Here is a 22,504-nt window from a genome sequence, read left to right as displayed (position 1 = left end):
AAGTGACAGGTCAGAACAACATTGTTTATTAGGACTGAGCTTGTATCAGGAACCGACAGGTACATTGAACAGCCTTGGGTCTGCCCAAGGGCAGGCTCTGTCTGAGGGCCTGGAGGTCTCGGGCCTGGGCTGGGAGGCAGGAAGCCCCACAGTCACCTCCTTTTCCTTCTCTTCTGGGGCGGAAACCAGAGAGGGAAGATCCCACCCAGAAAGCCTTTGTGCCTAACCTGCGTCACTTCCAGCTTTACTGTGTTTTTAAAAAGTCACACACGACGAAATGAGCATTTCACGGAAAGCTTGTGATGTTTCAGCCTATGGAAAACAATAGGCATCTCTGCTTTTGAAAATAGTACTTGTTGGTTACAGTAAATTTGGAGCACAGAAGAGAGTGGAGGGTAAGAATAAAAATCACCCCGGATTTCCAATAACCAAGAGATAGTCACTGTGGAAAAGTGGCATAATCCTCCTAGGCATAATCCTGCGTTATCTCTTTGTTCATATCACAGCGGGTCACAGGCCTTTACCCATGCCATGAAAAGGTAGCCATCGCTGTGACAGAATTGGAGAGGGGCTAAAGCAGAGCCTCTTAGGGCTTTGTGTCAAGGTTTCTGTGGGAAAGACGGGGTCCCCACCCTGTTTGCTGGATGGCCCTACGGTGTGAGGAGCAGGTGGAACACTGCCCAGAGTCAGAGAGCCTGGTGCTGACCTTGGTGCAGTCACTTGCCCTCCAGTGGGGCTGCTCGTCACTGCTGGCTGCCACAGGGCCCAGAAGAGGTCCTAGGTTAGAAAACCTTGAACCTCCTCCCACCCCCCAGAGGAGGGGCCTGGTTTCTGTTTCGGAGGGAGAACCCGTCTTAATCGTCACGTGAAGATGGATGGAGAAGGGGTGTGTGTGTGCGCGCGCGTGTTTTCTTTTCCAACCTGAAGTGTGTTTGGCGATCTTCTGGAAGACTTCAGTCTCCTGGTTGGGGAGCCGTGATCTGTGGGTCCTGTAGCTGCTGGCCAAGGGTGGTCCCAGGATGGCTGTCCCCCACCCTCACCTCCAGGCAGGGGGTGGCGTGAGACCTCTAGAAGTTACCGCATCTGTCACCCTGAAAGGGACTTTCAGATCTGACAGCCTCCGCATCCTGAGTGAAATGTGTGTGGAGGTTGGTACCTTTATTTTTCTCCTACTGCAGCCCCTGTGGGCAGCCTGCACCCAGGGAGGCCCTGTCCTTCTGGCAGGTGGCTGGGTACCTCCCTCCTTCTGGGCAGAGCTGTTCACCAAAGCCCTCTGGGTCATCACTTACAGGAAAGCTCCAGGCGAAAATAACTAACCCCATGGCGGCGGCTGCTGTAGCTGCTGGCAGAGGCTCTTGGTCTCTATATCTCTAGCAGTTGTGTATTTTATCTCCATCTAGAATGAACAGAGAACCTGAGTTCCACGAGCAGTCGTTTCGGGTGCCTGCAGGCACAATGATAGGTGTTGGTAAAGGGAGGTGTGTGAAGAAATGAGTATTAATCAATGTTCTTATATTAATTAGTACTAATATTCGTAATCCCCACTGGGATTGGTGTTAAGGCTTTGCAGTTTGTGAATGACTTTTCACAAATAACATTTCATTTAATCCTCCCAAAGGCCCTGGCATCTTGAAAATTTTGTGCCCGTTTTGTAGATGGATAGACTGAGGCTCAGAAGGGTGAATTTGCCTAAGAAACTGTGGAAGGAAGCACCCAGGTTTTCCGTTTCAAATCCTGTGCCCTCGCTGCTCTGAGTGGCCCCTCCAGCACAGACACTACCCCCAGAGAGCCTATAGTCCCAATGGGAAGCCTGCCAGGTGGAATTGCTTCTCAGACTTGGAAAGCGTGTTAATAGAGAATCTGGTTGAAGCTGTGGGGGCCCCAGGAGGCAGCCCTCTGCTCTGCCTGCCGGTGGGCTGAGGAGCTGAGACTCCCCAGGAGAAGGGCAGCTGAGCTGGAGCTCTGACAGACAGTGGCGGTGGGCAGGTGGAGGAGCCGAAGAAGGCTTTGCAGGTAGGGGGGCCACCCGGAGCGCAGGCCCAGGCTGGTGAGTGGAGGAACAGAGGGAGTGAGCTTGTCTGGAACAGTAGGTGTCAAGGCGTCGCTTCCAGGAAGAGAAGTGTGTCTCCCCATGAGTTGGTCGGTGGGTTTTAAACAAATAGTATGTATGAAAGTCTGGACTTGACAAGGCGGTATGTATTTGCTTTACAAAGAAAGGCTGAGGCACGGGGCAGTGGTTAGAAAAGTGTTGACAGCCATAACCTCAGTGCATCTGAGGATGATTCGATTTACAGGAGGCCCTGGCCATCCAGTCTGCTGGAGCAGAGCACAGGCTGGGAACGGGGAAGGCTGGCGAGCTTTCTGGCCCTCGAATGCTGCCTTTGGTTTGCCAAGAGGTAGCTCCCACTCGACTGGGGCAGAAGACCACTTCTTCTATTTGCAGTTTGGGGTCGTTGAGCTGGATTTGTGGAGGTGGGAGAAAGCCCCACCTTGCCCGTTGCGTTTACCCAGCTGTCCTATCTCACAGGGAGGGCACGAGGCATCCAGAGGCCCGCCTCCATCTTCTGCCGGCCGCCGCTTGATGAGCGAGGGTTGGGTGGCCGTGGCTGTTACGTAACGGGTCTGCTGGACACAGCAGTGAATGGAATGTCATGCAGGTGTCCCTCCAGCTCATACAAGTGCGTGTCACTGGATCAGGATGGCCAGACTGAAAGCACCCCGCCTTCCCAGGCTCTGCACTCCCAACCCCTCCCCACCAGGCCTTCTTCGTGCTCTCCCCACCTCTCCCCTGGCACCTTTGCCCGGAGAGACCAATTAAAGCCGGGTGTCGTGGTGACTGCAGTCTTCGTCCGTACTCCCACTGGCCCTGGAACCAGAGCCTGTCTGTGCCAGGAAGGGCTGAGGGGTTGAGCAGGTCTGGCCCTTCACTCACAGGTGAGGAAATGAGAGTTCATGGAGCAGGGCACTGGCGAGCCAGGGCTGCTCTGGGTCTAGAGCCATCTCCTGACCCAGTGCTCTCTGTCTGCTGAAAATGGGGCTTTGCTCTACTCCCTCTTCATCTGGATGTCCGTGGGACTACCTGTTGTCAGTATTTTCCTCAGTAATTCGGCTTCTTTCTTGGATGAGTGATTAAAATGTATCCTGCGTCTCCAGCAATGTTTTATACAATTACAGATGCTTGAGGCTCTCACCCGGCAGTTGCACTTCTAGGAATTTACCCTACAGATGAAATTCCACGTGTACAAAGTGACTGTGCAGTTAGTCACGGCTGCCTCTTTTTTAGTAGCACAAGGTTGGAAGCAACCTGAAAGTCCATCCGCAGAGGGCCAGGAACAAGTTATGGTCCATCCATACCATGGACCACTGTGCAGCCCTGAAAAGTAAGATGAAGACTGCTTGCCATCCACAGATGCAGAGCAATCACCAGATAGATTTCTGTGAATGAGGCAGGTGCAGGACGTGTGTGTCTGCTCTGCCTCCGTCTGTGTGAAAGTGAAGGGAAGTGGAAAGTGCATTCGCTTCTGTGTGTGCTCAGGGTCTCTGGGGGTTCACACAAAGTCGGTGACTGGGGTGCCTGTGGGGTCGGGGTGGTGCCTGGGAGCTGTTTTGAGTGCCGATTCATGTGACTATGTGACTTTTTCAAAAACTTAAAATGAATACAGTTAAATAAACAAGAAGCACAGGAAATGCATCCTCACCTCTTGCCAATGCAGGAAGGCCAAGGCTACCCTGTCAAGGAGCAGCGTCCTCACTCAGGCCCCTGTTGTAGTTGTTATAGTCGTGTCCAACTCTTTGCAACCCCATGGGCTACAGCACACCAGGCTTCCTTGTCCTTCACTATCTCCCGGAGTTTGTTCAGACTCATGTCCATTGAGTCAGTGATGCCATCCAACCATCTCATCCTCTGTCCCCACCTTTTCCTCCTGCGCTTTTTCCCAGCATCAGGGTCTTTTCCAGTGAGTCGGCTCTTCACAACAGGTGGCAAAAGTATTGGAACTTCAGCTTCAGTATCGCCTTCCCAGTGACTATTCAGGGTTGATTTCCTTTAGGATTGACTGGTTTGTTCTCCTTGCTGTCGAAGGGACCCCCTGACCATCAGTTAATCAAGAGTGCAAGCTTGGGTCTCACGAAGGGGACCAGATGTGGAAGTTTGGGTGTTTCTTGGGAAGTCTGGCCCCTAGCCCCAGCCCTGGAGAAATGGAGCCCCCTCCCTCTGGTCCCTCTGAAGCACTGCTGTTGTCTAGCTTGGTATTTAAATCCCTGTTCTGATATGCTTATTTTCTGACCTCTGAAATCTTCGGGGGTTCCCCCTCTGACACATGAATGAAGTCCCTGCCCCAGGCCCTGCTTATTGGGACCCTGGTTGAGCCACACGTGACTGGGCGCCCTTTCTTCCACGTGCCTCCTTACCTGCCCACCTCTGTGCTGTTGCTCACGCCGTTCCCTCTGCCTGCCTGCCTGCCTCTCCCTCCCAGGCGGTCTCCACGTGCCCAAATCCTATCTACCTCTGAAGGCCCAGCTCAGCTTCCACCTCCCTCTGCCCTCTGACCTCCCTGTTTCTTTATCTCTTGCTCTCCACTGCACCTAACCCTTTTACACTGTGTCCTAGGTGTCTGATTCCCCACTGGGCTGCAGGTTCCTTTAGGGCCAAGTCCACATCACAGCCCCTGGTTTGTTAGACGCTTGCACTTTTGTTAGAGTGGGTGCGTGGTGGCTGCCCTCTTCGCGGTGGGATCAAGAGGCAGGGGAGGGGGGCAGGGCCCGTTTCACATCTGTGAACCGTGGTGCCTGGCACAGGGCGGACGCAGCCTCGCGGCAGGAATAACAAATCTCACGGCCCAGTGCTCTGTGCATTCTTTCCCTGGTCCTCGCAAGGACCCAGGAAATGCTGTGCTTTCCACTGTGGTTCCCCCGTAGGCTGAAGAAGCAGAGCAAACGTCGGGTCCAAGTCACACAGTGAGAAGTAGGATCGGACACAGGTCTGGCTGCCTCCAAAACTCCTGCATTGGATCAGTTTTTTCTACCCCTTTCCCTGACTCAGCAGTGACGCCAGCAATCCCCTGGCCAACTCTCATCACCTGCCCCACTGGTCATGGGTAACCTTGCATTGTTATTTGAGTGTATTAATATTTTCTTCCCTACTGGACTGTGAGCTCTTAAGGGCTAAAGCCTTGCTTGAGATACCCTTTGGACTTAGCACACAGAAGGTGCTTGAAGGTGTATGTTCATTAACCTGCTACAGTAAAGTACACAGGTAGGTGTGCAGTGCGATGATTTTTACATTTGTAAATTCCTGTGTAAACCACTGTCCAGCTCAAGCTGCAGAACATTCCCAACCTCTCCTGGGGCTCCCTGGGGCCTTCTCCGGGTCAAAACCTCGGAGGCAACCACTCTCATACCTCACCACTATTGACTGGATCTGGCCTGCTTGAAAATGGAGTCATGTCTTTAGAAGAGTCACCCAGGTTGTGTAGAGCAGTCCTTGCTCACTGCGGCGTGGAAGACCACGCTGTTTCAATATACAGTTGGTCCTTGAACATGGCTTTGAACTATGTGGGTCCACTTATCCATGGATATTTTTTCAATAAATGTGCTCACAGTGCTGCCTGATCCGTGGTTGGTTGAATCTACAGATGTGGATGCAAAGGGCTGACTGTAAGTTATGCCTGGATTTTCCACCCCCGGGGGCTGGAGCCCCTCACTCACTGTTCCTGGATCCACCATCCCTGCTTATTCACTCTGCGTCCAGGTTTTGGGTGTTTTAAACAGGGCTGCTATGAAATGTCTTGTTCTTATCTGTGGGACACACATGGATTCCTGTGGGGTGTGCACCCAGGGTGGAATGCTGGCTCAGCCCACTCAGTACATACATGTTTTCATGAATGACATTCAGGCTGGGATTTCTCACTGGGTACCCAGGGCTGAAGCTGGACTTCTTGCCAGAGGAGTCCCAGGGGTCGGGGCAGGTTCAGCTGTCTCAGCTTCCACAGGCTGTTCTTCCGGGCCAGTGGGACTATTGAGGTTCAGGGTTTCTCATCCAAAGGGGACCCATTTGCTTAGGGCTGGATTGGGTTTAGCTGGCTGGAAAGGTGGTTTCATTAGAGGGACACAGAGTCTAGTTAGAGAGGCTGAGCACTGGCCCATCTGTTCTCAGTTTGGGAGAAAACTGTAAGGGTCAAAATTTGGCCTGGTATGTATTGGAAAAAAATAAAACTTAATTACAAGGCTGAATTAAGTAAGCTCTTGCTGAAGGATTTTGGATTACTTTGTTCTCTTTCATTTCGGCACCTACCCCCCGTCCCTACCACCAAGTGAAGGATAGATAGACGATTGGATGGTTTTTCTTTCCTGTTGAGAGATTCGTGGGAACTTGGCCCCAGGAGAAGAGGGACAGATGCCGAGCCACTGGACTGGCCTTGGCTTGTCTGTGTTGATCCCAGGGGAGTGGGACCCAGAGACAGGACCCTGCCCCCTCGGGAGGGCATGTGATACTCTTTCCAGAGGCTAACCAGGCAGAACCGCCCAGCCCCTGGCTGCTCTTTCCCTGTAATCCCCTCTGGAGAAAGGCCAGGCTGAGGGCTGCTGACCTGCTCTGATGTGGGTCAGCCTCCCCCAAAAGGCAGCCACCCAGAAGTTCACAGAGCAGACAGCCCCCAGAGACTAGAGGGCCCGTCATCCCCCCGGTGGCCGAAGTGGGAGCAGCGGCCAGTTCAGATTAACTGTGCTCAGGTCAAGTGGTGCCTAGTGAGCTCTGTGGAGGTGAAAGTTTCTCCATGGATCTTAAATAAAAGAACTGTAATCCCTCCTGGGCTTTGTTAATATTCCAGAGATGTGCGGGTGAGTGTGTTGCCAGCCCAGCTTGGCTCATGGGTGTGTAGCAACCGTCCGAGCAAGCACTTCGTGGCTGCAGCTCAAAAGGGTTAGGATCGGAACCTAATGAATGAAAATATGACCTTGGAAGGTTTGAAACAGAGCTGACCACTGGAGACAGGACTGGCCCGGGTCTCAGAGGTTGCTGGGTGGGTGCCCTCCCACCCTGGCCAAAGGAGGGAATGCCTGTGAAACGGGAGCGAGTTGTCACGGATAACGCCATGCCCTCCTGACCCTGTCCTCGGTGCTGTGTAGTAACTTGTTTATTCCCTGCAGTTCTCTCGAACCTAAGGGTGGCTGCAGCCCCGTCTTACCACTGAGGAAGCTGCAGCAAGGAGAGGTTGTGTAACTTGCCCACAGACACAGAGTGAGTACGTGATGGGCCTGGAAGTCAAGTCCTGCTGTCTGACTCCAGAGCTCACAGCTCTTTAACAGCCCTTGGAAATCCGGGGCCTGACAGGACGGTGCGGACAGCGTGAGGAGCCTTTTACCAGGATTCTGTGGGCAGATGGCTTTAGCCTTCCAGACCCCTGTTTTCCTCATCTGTAAACTAGGTGTATTAAGTTTCCACTGAGGCTCTCACAAACTGCCAGCAACTTAGTGACTTAAAAGATGGATTTGTTCTCTTCTGGTTTTGCAGTCAGAAGTCTGAAATGTATTCACGGCTCTGAAGTCAAGGCGTTGGGAGGGCCCCATTCCTTCTGAAGGCTCGATGGGGGAGAATCTATTTCCTTGCCTTTTCCAGCTTCTAGAGGCCACTTGCATTCTTTGGCTCAGGGCCCTTCCTTCAGCTTCAAAGCCTTTCTTTTCCCCTCTTGTAAGGACCCTTGTGATTCTGTCTGGCCTACTCAGATAATCTGGGATAATCTCTTCATCTCAAGAGCCTTAACCACACCTGCAAGGTTCCTTTGGCCATTTAAGGTAAAATATTTGCAAGTTCAGGTGAATATCTTTGGGATGCCATTATTGAGCCTTCCACACAGAAAATCTGTAGGGGACACGAAACAGTGAGGTATCGCCCAAGCATGAAGTGAAATGATAGAATAAAATCTGGGTGAGACGGTGAAATACCTAGTTTCAAGGCAGGTGGCTGAGTCTGGGGACTATACATAGCTCCGTAGCTTTTCTGGAAAAGGTGGGTGTCTTCAGAACGGGAGTCAGCCAGAAGATGTCTTTCCCAGAGAAGGACGGGGTGGGGCTGTATTAGCAGCCGTGAGCATTTGCGTCACTCCAAGTTGCTTGCTAAGCTGTGGCGTAGTTCACCAAACCTTGCCAGGGCCTGGTTGAGTTTTACTTGAGGGCCCCCCATCTCCCTGTACTCTGATCCTGTGATCTCAGGTGCCCTTCTGGGGGCTGATCGGAGGTGTGGAGGACGTTCATAAACCAGCACTCCTCGCTTGTGTGCTGGGTTTGCCTGACCCTGTTCCCTCAGTCCCCTGAAGCCGGGCTTTCTGCACCTGCCAGGTGAGCTCTGTCCAGTCTTGAGGCTTGCTGCTCCCCGAGGCCCTTCCAGAAGACCCTGTTACCCTGCCAAGATGCTGCGACTCCAATAAAACCCACTCCCCACAGCTGTCAGGAGTGCTTTGTCAACTGCAAAGTGCCGCAGGCCATGTGCCAGTCAGGACGCGACGCCCCTCACCTGACAGTGTCCTGCTCTGGGTGCACCCCGGCTGAGTGTGCTTGTCACCATGCCCCCGCAGCAGTCATTCAGCAGGCACATTTCATCGTGGCACTTAGTCCCTGCCCTCATGGAGCCCGACTCAGGATGTTAAGGGAACAGATTTAATGCCAATTGTGGTAGATAATGGGAAAGGCCAGGGAGGACATGCCACGTACAAACTAATGGTCCATAGAAGGAGTGACAGCTACAGAGGCAGGGAGGAGGGGGTGGTGGTAAAGATCCGGGGGCGGGTGGCACAGGAGGTGTTGTTCCTGGGGGTTGGTATAGGGCTGGTGGGAGGTGTCATAGGATGTTAGAATTGGAAGGAGTTGCAGAGCCCGAACATTCATTTGGTTTCCCCTGCCCTTATCCAGCCGAAGCCTGTTGAGTGCTGACCACATCCAGGCTCTGAGGTAGGTGCTAGAGATAAGAGCTGCACATGAGACATGACCTCTGACCTCCACAGGCTTGCAGGCTGACTGGGGAGAAGACAAGAAAGAGTAAACCACCCTCCAGAAGTTCCTCAACCAGTGTCCCTGCACCAAGAGACCTCTAGCCCTGTTTGATTGGGAGCCTCCTTCTTCTAGAAGCAGCCAGAACATTTTGCTATCTTGTGCCAGTTGGTTCAAACATCCCTATCTTGGCAGGTTCTCACCTTTTTGTTGCTCACACCAGGTGGACTAAGTTCTGATGGAGCACTTGGGACAAATCCCTTTGCTCTCAGTGGCGTGGCCTCTCCGCATTGGAAGACGTGTGTGAGACAGCGTGACTCAACCTCCGTCCTTTGCCCTGGCCTTTCCCTTCCTCCAGCCAAACATCGAGGTCCTTCAGCAGAACTCTGAATGGCGAGGAAGGGACCACGTGACGGAAAGCCGGCGGCCTGCATTATGTGGCTTAATGCCTGGCATTCATCAGTCAGCTGATTGATCCTTCTCTTCCAGGTCCCTGCTGTATATCTGGTGCTATGCCAGGAAGAGAGATAGATGACTCAGGTGTGGGGAGATGGGAACACTGTCAGAACAAACCGCATGGAGACGGCTGGGAGGGCGTGGGCGGGCCCTCACGGAGGCTGTGATGCTGAGGATGGCTCGTGAGTGAAACTGGTCACTTGCCACAAGGACCAGGGCTGAGAGGAGGGTGTGTTGGGACAGGGGCCAGGCCACATGTGGAGGGACTCTGTGTTGCCAGCACTCAAGGAAGAGGCAGGGAGGGAGGCTGGGGCCTGGCTGCCAAGGGCTCTGGACCTCTGCATCCCACCATCAAAGCCTAATGTGTTCTCAGAGAATTTCAGATCAGGAGGAGGGATGTGGGCATGTTTGAAGATAAGTGAAAACAAACTGCACTTGATTCCTGCTTCCTGGAGCATCACTCCCCAAAACGTTGGAGGATGGTCCAGGGCCATGTCCCTTCTCCTCCTTTCTGGAATCCAGAACGCTTGAAATCCCAAAGGTTCTTCCTAAGTCTGCAGCAAACTAATTTTGTGGCAAAAATCTGACCTGAATTGATGCGAGACTAATTATGGTCTTTAAAAATATCTCACCTTTCTCTGTGGAAATACTATGTGTTTGGTTTGGGGGTGCCACCCAGACCTCTCTAGGGGTGTTACCACGTAAGCAGTATATACAGCACCATGCACGCGTGCTGAAGTCGCTCCAGTCGTGTCCGACGGGAGCCCAGAGGGTCGTGAAGAGTCGGGCACGACTGGAGCGGCTTCACTTTCACTTTTCACTTTCGTGCATTGGAGAAGGAAATGGCAACCCACTCCAATGGGCTGCTGTCTGTGGGGTCGCACAGGGTCAGGCACAACTGAACTGAAACGACTCAGTGGCCAGCTGTAGCCCCCCAGGCTCCTCTGTCCGTGGGATTCTCCAGGCAAGAGTACTGGAGTGGACTGCCCTTTCCTCCTCCAGGGGATCTTCCCAACCCAAGGACTGAACCCAAGTCTATTCTGTCCACTCCACTGGCAGATGGGTTCTTTACTGTTAGTGCCACCTAGGAAGCTCATAGAAAGAAAAAAAAGTGAAGTCTGACTCTTTGCGACCCCATGGACTGTAGCCTACCAGGCTCCTCTGTCCATGGAATTTTCCAGGCAAGAGTACTGAAGTGGGTTGCCATTTCCTTCTCCAGGGGATCTTCCCAACCCAGGGGTCTAACCTGGCTCTTCCGCATTGCAGGCAGACGCTTTACCCTCTGAGCCACCAGGGAGCCCATACAGCACCACAGTTCGGTTCGGTTCAGTCGCTCAGTCATGTCCGACTCTTTGCGACCCCGTGAACCGCAGCACGCCAGGCCTCCCTGTCCATCACCAACTCCCGGAGTCCACCCAAACCCATGTCCATCGAGTCGGTGATGCCATCCAACCAATACAGCACCACAATCCTTCCTTAAATCTGAACAGCTCTTGAGTTGGTAAACTCCTTTGGCCCAAGGGTCCTGCTTACAGCATGGTGCACCCAGAAAACCAATTCAGTCACCTGCCCAGCCACTGCTAGGTAGCGGCACCGAGGTTCCAGCCCAGCTTCCCTGACTCAGACCCTACGACCGAGTGCAGCAGGGGCAGGCGAATAAGGCCCACGTCTGGAGCCGCCTTGCTGGTAGGTGGGCTGCTGGAAGAGAGAGGCAAGACCAGACCTTGATGGTGCTTTCATTCTGGTTCAGCCTGGGGCTGAGGGAGGCGGGGAGACAGAAGCAGAGGGACTGAAGAGAAAGTTAGGAGCCATGTCAGTGACTGGCGTTTCCCACTGCTTACAGCATCACTCCAGACTTTCTTTACTCACACGTCCCTATCAGTAGAAGAACTTTGGGGGCATGTGCCCCCATTATTGGAGAAGGAAATGGCAACCCACTCCAGTGTTCTTGCCTGGAGAATCCCAGGGACGGGGGAGCCTGGTGGGCTGCTGTCTCTGGGGTCGCACAGAGTTGGACACGACTGAAGAGACTTAGCAGTAGCAGCCCCCATCATATGGATACTGTTGTAGTTATTATATACTTGTATTTTCTTATTGTTACATTGTGAACTTTGGAGAAGGAAATGGCAACCCACTCCAGTATTCTTACCTGGAGAATTCCATGGACAGAGGAGCCTGGTGGGCTACAGTCCACGGGGTCTCAAAGAGTCAGACACGACTGAGCGACTAACACACGCACACACATTACGCGCTTAGTCACTCAGTTGAGTGCCGTTTCCTCTTGCAGGGGCTCTTCCCAACCCAGGAACTGAACCCAGGACTCCTGCATCTCCTGTGCTGGCAGGCAGATTCTTTACTGCTGAGCCACTAGGGAAGCTACTGTTTACACAAAACCTGTAAAGATACACTGTTACAATACATGTATCATAAAACCTACACTAAAACTGGAAATCAGAAGATGAGTTAAAGATGTAATGATTTTTAAAAATTAAAAATTGTTAGTAGTTCAAAAACCTTCCGACTTCATGTACTTATTTTTGGAAACTGTGCTCTGATGCTGTGGGAGAGACCAGTTTGTTTAGACACTTCGTTTTAATGGCTGCCCTCCCTGAAAAAGATCCCTGCCTGGGACACGTAGCTGCACACAGAGGAAACGCATCACTGGCTTGTTTTCTAAATCGGGTTACTCATTTTTCCATCCCATGCACGAGTATGCAGAGGATTTGTTGAAATTTGGCTAGTACATTTCCATCCTCCCCGAGGCCGATCAGATGTTCCTGTAAACTAAATGGAAGGTATTTTAAAGTTCTTAACGCATGAGTCCAAAACCCACTCAGATGCTTTGGAAATTTTTAAACAGATTAGAAAATTCTGTTACGTAGGCTTTTAGGAGCTCAGTTATGAGCATTTTTTTTTTTTTTAAGTTTCAGCATATTGTTTTGGGTGACATACTCTTATAACAGGAGAAGTGTTTTATGTATACTTTTCTGGAAACCTCTGCCCTAACTGAGGTTTCTTTTAAAGAGCAGTTCCTTTCTCATTGACTGTGATAACAAGCCTTTGCTGTGAGGGACATGTTAAACATGCTTAAAGATGTTATTAGGCTTCCGTCCTAACTCAATGGTAAAGAACCCGCCTGCTAATGCAGGAGATGCGGGTTTGATCCCTGGGTCAAGAAGATCCCCAGAAGGAAATGGCAACTCACTCCAGTATTCTTGCCTGGGAAATCTCATGGACAGAGGAGCCAGGCAAGCTGCAGTCCGTGGGTTCACAAGAGTCGGACATGACTTAGCCACTAAAATAGCACCAAAAGATGTTTTTGAAACATCCTTTGGAAGCATATCTCTGACAGCCAGTGATCACAGGGAAAAATGGGCAAGTAGAACTTTTTTTTTTTTTGTTAAAGAAAGATGTGTTGAGGTCAGTGATTAGGTTTGACAAATCTTTTTGATTGTGTTTCTACAAGATAACCAACTGGTAAATCTCTGATAGAGATGCTTTCCTGAGTCAGTACCCATCTTATTAGAAATTTGGTGGGAAATTCTCCTGTTCTGTGGTTGAAAACTTTATTATGCAAAGTGTCTAACGCAGGGAAGTAGAGCACCTAGAAGACTATGTTTCTACCTGCCAGTCACTCAGCTGCAACAGTTAGTGATATCTGGCAGTCTTGTTGGCATCTGTCTCTCTCCCCCTTTCCAAAGAGCAAAATCCCAGCTGTCATGTTCTTTTTCATCCTGAAGTAGTTCAGTGTGCATCTCTACTTGATAAGGACCTTTTTAAACCTTTTACATTTTGAGATAATTATAAGCTCATAGGAAGTTGCAAAAATAGTACATAAAACCCCATGTACCCTTCCTCTGCCAAGGCTAACATCTCAAAATTGCTGTAGGCCAATATCAAAACCAGGATGTGGACATTAGTATAGTACTGTTTTTTGAAAATATTTATTTATTTGGCTGTGCTGGGTCTTAGTTGCAGCATGTGAGATCTTTAGTTGAGCCTTGAAAACTCTTAGTTGCTTCCTGTGGGATCTAGTGCCCTGACCAGAGATTGGAACCCGGGGCCAATGCCTTAGGAGCATGGAGTCTTAGCCACTGGACCGCCAGGGAAGTCCCTATGGTACTGTTAACTAGGCAACAGTTGTTTAGGCGCTAAATTGTGTCTGACTCTACAGTCCATGGACTGTAGCCCACCAGGTTCCTCCGTCCATGGGATTTCCCAGGCAAGAATCCTGGAGTGGGTTGCCATTTCCTTCTCCAGGGGATCTTCCCAACCCAGGGACCAAACCTGCATCTCCTGCATCGCAGGCGGGTTCTTTACTGCTGAGCTACCAGGGAAGCCCAACTAGACAACAGAGGACAGACCTGCCTCAGTTCCCACTGTTTTCCTGTGTGTGTCCTTTTCTGCAGTTTTCACCTGTGGTCTCCTGTAGCCCCACCACTTCAAGATACAAAGTATCTCTCCGCCTGGAGGGAACTCCTGTGTTTCCCTCCCTGTATCTGTGCGCCCACTTTCCTTGCTGCCTCGCTCAACCACTGATCTGTTCTCCATCTTTATAGATCTGTTGTCTTGAGTATGTTACATAAAAGGAACCAGGCAGTATGTGGTATTTTGAGACTGTTTTCACTAAACAATCCCTCGAGATCCGTTTAGACTGCTGCCTGTATCAATAGTTTGTCCTCTTTGTTGCTGAGTGGTGTTCCATGGTCTGGATGTACCCAATGTTTAACCTTTCACCTGTAGAAGGACATTTGCATTGTTTCCACGTTTCCCTGACAGTTACAAAGGCAGCTGCTGTGAACATTTCGTGTATAGGTTTTTGTGTGAATGTACGTTTTCATTTCTCTAGGATAAATGTCGAAGAGTGATACTGAGTTGTGTGGTAAGTGCGTGTTAGTTTTATAAGAAACTGCCAGACTCTTGCAGCGCGGCTCTACCTTCTCATAGTGCCTCCAGGAATGTATGTGTGAGCCAGTTTCTTTGCATCCTCACCTAGGTTTGATGTCACTATTTCGTATTTATATGTGGGGACAGGGAGGCCTGGTGTGCTGCAAGTCATGGGGTCGCAAAGAGTCAGACACGACTGAGCGACTGAATTGAACTGAACTGAACTGAGTGATACTTCATTGTGGTTTTAGTTTGCGTTTTCCTAATTGCTAATGTTGAACAGCCATTTACATGTTGGCTGCGCGTCTTCTGTGTGAAGTGTCTGTTTGTATCTTTTGTGAATTTTCTGACTGAATTGTTTGGGTTTTATTTTTTATTTTTTATTTTTTTTTACTGTTGAGCTTTGAGCACTCTTAAGGTGTCGTCACTCAGTCGTGTCCCACTCTATGCGACCCCGTGGACTGCAGCCCACCAGGCTCCTCCATCCATGGTATTTTCCAGGCGAGAATACTGGAGTGGGGTGCCATTTCCTTCTCCAGGGGATCTTCCCGACCCAGGGATTGAACCCAGGTCTCCTGCATTGCAAGCAGATGCTTTACCCTCTAAGCCACCAGGGAAGCCCTGCTATATTTTATATTCCAGATGCTGGTTATTTGTTGGATATGTGGCTCAAAGATATTTTCTTCTGCTCTGTGGCTTGTCTGTTCATGCTGTTCACATAATCACAGCATGAAAGTTTTTACTTTTGGTGATGTCCAGTCAGTTTTTCCTTTTAGAGAGTCATGCTTTTGGTGTTAAGTCTAAGAAGGCTGCACCTAGCCCTGTGTTTCAAAGATTTCCTCCTATGTCTTCTAAAAGGTTTGTAGTCTTGACTGCGCTGAATTTTTGTTGCTTCTTACGTGGGCTTTCTGTAGTCAAGGTGAGTGGGGGCTAGTATTTGTTGAGGTGCCCGGGCTTCTCCTTGTGGTGGTTTTTCTTGCTGTGGAGCATGAGCTCCAGGGTGTACACACTTCGGTGGTTGCAGCTCTTGGTCTCTAGAGTAAGGCTAGTTGTAGCGTGTGGGCTTAGTTGCTCTGTGGCATATGGGATCTTCCTGGACAAGGGATCCCATACCCCCTCCATTGGCAGGCGGATTCCTATCCACTGAGACACCGGGGAAGTCCCTACATTTTGCATTTAAATCCATGATCCATTTTAAATTAATTTTTGTGTATGGTGTAAGGTTTAGGTTAAGGTTCTTTCTTTTTTTTTTTGGTGTCTGGATATCCAGTTGTTGTAGCTAGTACTGTTTATTGAAACGATTATTCTTCCTCCATTGATAAACACTTTTATTTTTACAAAGCTACCGTGCACCTGAAGTGGGCTTCCAAAGTGGCTCAGCAGTGAGGAACCCCTCTGCCAACACAGAAGATGCAGGTTCGATCCCTGGGAGGGAGGATCCCCTGGAGGAGGAAATGGCAGTCCACACCTTCATTCTTGCCTGGAGAGTCCCATGGACAGTGGTCCCTAGGGTCACAAAGAGTTGGACTTAGCACATGCACCTCACAAAATTGGCAGGGATTCTTGTGTGCCATCTGTTTCAAAGATGTCTTCTTCTATTTTTAATTTATATTTTATTTTCTTTGACTTCTTATTTTATATGGAGTATAACCAGTTAACAATGTTGTGATAGTTTCAGGTGGACATCAAAGGGACTCAGTCATACATGTACACGTATCCATAAAGATACCTTTTCAAATCACTGGTTTGTTAACAGAGACTCAACAAAGTCCACATGTTGCGTTTAGTTGTAATGTCTCCTTGGCCTCTTCTGTTACTGCCCCCCAGCCACCTTTGTTTATAAGCCATCGATTCCTGGGAGAAACCAGATCCTTCGTCCTGTAGATGGTCCCATGGTCTGGCTTTGCTGTTGCTTCCTCATGGTATCATTTCATCTGTTGTGCTACCCTCTGTATCTCCTGGATACTGGTGGTTAGTTCTAGGGACTTGCTTTGATTCCAGTTCACTTTTGGGGTGAGGGTCCTTCCTAGATGGTGCCGTGTGTGTCCTGTGTACCCCATGCCCCTCTTCAGTGATGTTGACCTTGACTGTGGCTTGTTCCATCCCTTATCAGATTCCTCAGTAGCCTCACCCAGTGGTTTTATCATCTACTGATGATAAAATGATGATGTGATGATCCATATCTATGTCCATTGTTTGTATTAGGAGTTGCAAAATATTCATATTTTGGTTGCATTCTGTTTACACAAGTCCGACAATGACGTCATTACCCTTAAACATTATAGATGAAGCAACTGAAGCTCTGAGACATGAAGTCAGGCTTGCAGGTGGTGGAGTGCAGTAGGAACTCGGCTTGGCGACCTCACAGCTGGAGCTTGGGTATGCTCCTTGAAGCTCTGCCCAAAGCCCCTGCCACTTTGAAGCCTTTCCCGACCCCTCTCCCCAGCCTTTGCCAAGGTGGTTGGCACTTCCTCAGGGCTCCCTGGGTAGTGGGCACTCCCTTGTGCAGTGTGGTGGGGGCAAGGCCTCCAGGTTCCCCAGTCACGTAGAGCAGGCATGTAGAGGAGCCGTGCGTCCTTGAACCTGGTCTTCCACGCCCAGCACAGTGTCCAGAGGCCTCAGGTTGTGTTTGCTGGAAAGATGACTCCATTGTCTCCCCTCAGGCTCTCTACCACGACCCTGGCAGTTTAATTTCAGTCGATTAAGAACATACAGGGAGAAGGCAATGGCACCCCACTCCAGTACTCTTGCCTGGAAAATCCCATGGGTGGAGGAGCCTGGTGGCCTGTGGTCTATGGGATCGCACAGAGTCGGACACAACTTAAGTGACTTAGCAGCAAGAACATACAGGGCACCTGCCAGAGCTGAGGTTCTGAGCTCCATCTGTGTGTCTTCCCCCCTCTGGTATGTGTGGGCTGCATGGAAAAAAGGCAGCTATCAGGGTCCTTTCCCCTGGGGAGCAAAACCCCCACTTCTCCCAGGTCTGAGGTGTCACCAGGCCAGCATCCTGCTCACTTGCGGGACCCAGGCAGGCAGAGGTCCTTTCCAGGAAGGTCCCTGTCCCACGTGTGAAAGGGTGGGACTCAGTGCCCACCTCTGCTGCCAGCGCCCAAGTTTGCAGGGTTTAGTGCCATGAAGCAGGGCGACCCTTGACAGCTGCCTTCACTTGCCTCTCTCGATGCCGGGGACCCTGTGCCTGTAAGTCAGAACACTGCCTAAAGTATTTGGGGGTTATTATGAAAATCCTAGAGTTATTTGTCAGTACCCCTGGAAGTATTTTGGGGGTTATTATGAAAGCCCCTGGGAAAAGGCAATGGCACCCCACTCCAGTACTCTTGCCTGGGCAATCCCATGGACAGAGGAGCATGGTGGGGTCCATGGGGTCCATGGGGTCGCTGAGAGTCAGACATGGGGTCGCTGAGAGTTGGACATGACTGAGCGACTTCACTTTCACTTTTCACTTTCATGCATTGGAGAAGGAAATGGCAACCCACTCCAGTGTTCTTGCCTGGAGAATCCCAGGGACGGGAGGAGCCTGGTGGGCTGCCGTCTCTGGGGTCGCACAGAGTCGGACACGACTGAAGTGACTTAGCAGCAGCAGCAGCAGCCGAATGAAAGCCCTTGAGTCATGTGGTGGTACCCTTGGAAGCTGTAAAAACCCAGTTTCACATTGTTCTCCGCATCTCTAAGATGCAGACAGTCCTACTTCAGAGTTGCTATGAGAAAAGGCATGAGATCATGTGGGGGGAAATGCTTTGTAAACAGCGAGGGCTGCCTGAGAACGAAGTCAGTGGTCTGTAAATCACGGGGCCCCAGCACGAGACACGGTCAGAAACGTGGCCAGGGTAGGTCAGGCTGCAGAAGCGCCCGCCGAGGCCGCGGCTTCCCCTCCTGGGAAGTACCTCCCTCCCCTTCCTGCTAGGAGTTGGGCCCTGGTGAGACGGCCGTGACCCCCGTCCTGGAAGGGGGCTCTGGAGCCCGCGGGGGCGGCTCATCCATGGGCCCCCGTTGGGAGACAGTAGGCACCTGGAACATACTCTATTGAAGTCCTGGGTCTGATTTGAGGGCAGGTCACTCGCCCTCTGAGTGGACTTCCTGGGAGCTAGATGACCTACATAAGGAGAGCACTCGAGGGAGAGGAAGCAAAGCCCAGCAGGAAACCGGCCACACTGAATAGATGCCCTAGCCGGTCACCCCTTAGCGGGGCCAGAGCTCAGCGGTTGCGCCGTCTCGGGAAGTCTATACACAGTCCCGTCAGCACCGCTGTTAGCTGAGGACAAAACAGCCTTTGACACACCCAGCCCTTGCTCAGAAGGGGAAGATGGAAGTGTGTGTGCACTTCCTGAAACAACCCCCCCTCCCCCATTTCCTTGTGTTTATTCATTTAATTTGGGATGACAGACAAAGATGATGATTTACAACCCAAATCTTCTCTTTTAGGAAATATTTCTGGCACTGGTTTTCAATGTTGCAACCATACTTACAGGAGCTATTCTTAGACTTGTCACCGTGTCTCTTTTTCAAAGCGCCACCAGTCTTTATATAGACACCTTCTCCAATTTTGAGTTTCTTTATATAGATGCCTTCTCCAGTTTTGAGTTTTTAATCGAGATTCTTCTCTCGGTCGGGCGTTAGAGATCGTTTATTTTTACAGGAAAATAGAAACATAGGGGGCTCTTCCAGGGTAAAAACATATAGCTAAGAGCAGACGTGACTCAGATGGGGGCTGAGAGGTGGGGAGATGTGGGCAAGAATCCTCTTCATCTCGGGGTCAGGATCCGCCCCAGGAAGGCCCCAGGAAGCCTCAGATGAGGAGGGCACTGGGAGAGGTCATCTGGGCTGACTGCAGGGTTCAGACTGAGATGGTTGGGTGTGGGGGATTGGCCGTTTTCTGGGTCAGGCAGTGGAGACCCTCTGGGATCCACTGAGCCTGTGCAGACACACAGCTGGTCGTGGTGGAGCTAAGATGTGAGCCTCAGCCAGGGCTCTTTCTGCTCTCACCTTCACGTCTGTTTGCATCAGTGGTTGGACGGTCACCTGGTCCGTGGCAGGTTGGTCAGGGGCCTTTGCTGCATGGAGGCTCCGTGACCCAGGATGGCGTTGTCCAACCTGTCAACAGGTGGCAGCACTGAAAGGGACTCCATCAGGGCCGTGGGTCTCAGCAAGTCTGTAGAGGGGCGTGGCTGGTCCTCCTAGAGCTTTCCAGGTGCTTCTGATGGAATGGGTTCACTCTTTGAGAGTGGTGCCAGCCCCCAGCCTGGCATTGGTCCTTGTTTGTAAACTTGCCAGGAGAACCATAACAACAGTTCCTCCTGTAATAGATGGTTTCCTTCCAGCGTGAAACTACTAATTTGTTACCCCAGGTACTGAGGCTGCTACCAGGAAGTGTGGGGCCGACATGGCAGCCCACGCGGGGTAACTGCCCAGGACGCTGGAGTGAGTGCCATCCTGTGGCCCAGCCACCCCGTCTTTATTTTCCCCACCCAGAATCTTCTTTTATGTCAGCTGCCTCAACCCTACTCTTTGCTTCTCTCTGACACACCTCAAATTCCTTTTGAAATAAGGAGTGAAAATTGACAGATGATAAAATAAACATTATAAGTGGTCTTGGTGCTAAGCTTGCTGCTGGGGATTCCAAGATGGAAAAGTGGTCTTGCCTTGAAGAGTGGGTGGATTTAGGAGGATAAATGCAAGCAAATGACAGCCGTGCACGTCATGTAGGACCGCAGAGGCGGGTGAAATGCATGGAAGTACCTAAATGGGGAAAGGGATCAGGGCAGGCTTTTAGGAAGAGCCGTCCGTGAGCTAAATTGCAAGGTGAGCAGTTTGGAGGTGGGGAAGGGCCACAAAATGTCCAGCACAGCACAGCTGGTTGGTGAGGACCAAGTGTCAGCCTTTAGGGAAACTGGGGAGAAATGGCGGAGGAAATACACCTGCCAGTAGAGGGGGTGCCTCAGGGCTAGAGTGACCCTGCTAGACCCCAAGTGTAAAGATGGGCGGAGCCCGCAGACAGTCACTGGACAGCGCTGCTCCAAGGGCTGGAGATCCAGTCCTGAGCAGAGCAGGGCCCCTGCCCTCGGGGAGCTAGTGTCTGGTGTGGGAGACAGACAGTTAATGAACACATGTGTGATGTACAGTTTTGTCAGCTGGAGCCAGGTGGTAATGCGTGCTCTGGAGAGAAATAAAGCAAAGAGGTCAGAAGTGCCTTGGGTGAGGGTGGTCATATTTGAATGGGTGGTCAGGACAGAGACCTAAAGCGTGTGTGGGAGCTGCTGTGTGGCGGGGCAGAGGCTGTGCCAAGGCCCTGTGGCAGGAGCAGGCGTGGCATTTTGGAGCCACAGGAGGCTAGTGTGGCTGGAATGGAGGATCATGATGGGAATGGACAGGAGATCAGAGAGTGCAGAGGGCCCATCAGGCAGTCCGTGGGCCTCTGTAAGGACAACAGCTTGTAGTCTGATGGAGACAGGAGCCATTGGAGGGTTTTGAGCAGAGGAAGGGCTCAATCTGACCGATGTCTTAGAAGGTTCACTTGCTGCTCTGTGTGGATGGTGGGGCCAAGGAAGAAGCAGAGAGATTGGTCAGGAGCCTGTTCCATTAACCCAGGGGCTGGAGTGAGGCATGGGCAGGGTCTGGTCACATTTTGAAGGAGATGTACAGCCTAGAAGGTTTTTCCAGGGCTGCTGCTGACACTGGAAGAAGGCTAACATTGTGGTTCCCTGTTTCTAGGCCAGCTCGTCATTTATTCTGAGGCTTTCTCTCAGGAAGTCCCCTGCTGCCGGGCACCATGACCGTGAGGGGGGCCGCGCTGGCCCCGGATCCAGCATCGCCTACGACGGCAGCAGCCTCGCCCAGCGTCTCCGTGATCCCTGAGGGCAGCCCCACGGCCATGGAGCAGCCCGTGTTCCTGATGACAACCGCTGCTCAGGCCATCTCTGGCTTCTTCGTTTGGACAGCCCTGCTCATCACCTGCCACCAGGTACCCAGGCCAGGCGAGCCAGCAAGCCCCAGCCCTCCGGGGCAGGTGGGCGGTGGTCCCGAGAGGTTTCTCATCCAACATAGTGTTAGTTAGGCCAGGCCAGGCTACACTGCAGTAACAGATAAGCCCGGAATCTCAGAGGCTTCCCCGGGGGAGTAGGGTTCTTGCTCAGCCAGTCCAGTGTCAGTCAGTTTCCATTCTGTGGCTCCAGCATCTTACAGTTGCAAGACACCATCTGTCTGACAACTGCAGGGAGGGGTGTGTGTAGAAGGTACTCTGAATATTTAACCTTCTCAACCAGAAAAGGCCCACCTTCCATGGGCCAGAACTGGTCACGTGTCCAGCCCAAGCTATAGGGGAGCCTGGGAACTGTGTACAGAGTGGCGGTAACCCCTTTGCAGATGAGAAAATTGGGACCCAGAGAGGAAAGAGGGAGGGGACGCTAGCCTAGTCACATACAAGTTGGTGGCAGAGCTGGGATGGAAGTCAAGGTCCCCATCCCCCGGGCTTGCCATCCCAGGGGAGGCTGCCATGGGTGGGGACGTGCCTTGGCTGCCTAAGGAAGAAGGTTTGAAGGCTGCTCCATGAAGAGGGAGGCTGAGCCTGTTCCAGTCCCAGGGTTCCCCGTCCCTCCTAGAACTCGATTGCTTCCCAGGCGGCTGGCTCACAACAGATGGGAAATGCTTCGTCTTCCTCCTCCCGAGCACAGGGCTTGGCTGGGCCAAGCATGAAGTCATGGGAGCTGGGACAAGGGAGACTCTGGCTGCTGGGACTGTGGCATCGTGGTTAGAGCCGTTCTTGGCATTTGTGTGCAGCTTTTATTTTTTCCCCTGCTTTCTAAAAACTGCATTGCATTCTCCCAACTTGCCAGCGAGGCAGGCAGCGCTGCCCCTGTTCAACAGATGGGAAAGTGAAACCCAGAATGAAGCTGTCGCTGCAGCCACTCAGCCAGAAAAGACTTCCACCTTCTGTGGAAGGGAAGGTCCCGTCTGTCCCGCCCTCTGCACCATAAGTTAGTTAAGCAACAGGGCAGGGTGGGCCACCACCTGAACATCTGTGTGTTAGCTCCTCACCCCAGGGGCAGGTGTTTAGAAAGTCCTGGAGGCGGAGGGACAGTACATGCATGTCAGTCGACTCCTGCATCAGGCACCTGGTTCCCAAACCCAGATATGCACACATCCCGGTCCCCAGGGAGCGTGTCAT

General features: G+C 51.6%; 1 protein-coding gene across 1 annotated transcript in view; it reads left to right on the top strand.

The window, feature by feature from the left end:
- Positions 1-22,504, top strand: part of TMEM184B (transmembrane protein 184B) — a 49,461-nt gene that overhangs the window by 5,149 nt on the left and 21,808 nt on the right. Inside the window, exon 2 of the mRNA XM_068970821.1 lies at positions 21,052-21,301. Coding sequence (XP_068826922.1) covers positions 21,110-21,301 — 192 coding nt within the window. The 5' untranslated portion in view covers positions 21,052-21,109. The remainder of the gene's footprint in view (positions 1-21,051; positions 21,302-22,504) is intronic.

The sequence above is a fragment of the Capricornis sumatraensis genome, chromosome 4 (genome assembly GCF_032405125.1).
Source record: "Capricornis sumatraensis isolate serow.1 chromosome 4, serow.2, whole genome shotgun sequence".
NCBI classification, from domain to species: domain Eukaryota; kingdom Metazoa; phylum Chordata; class Mammalia; order Artiodactyla; family Bovidae; genus Capricornis; species Capricornis sumatraensis.
The sequence above is the reverse complement of the archived record's forward strand: the minus strand, read 5'-3'. Positions and strand labels throughout refer to the sequence as shown.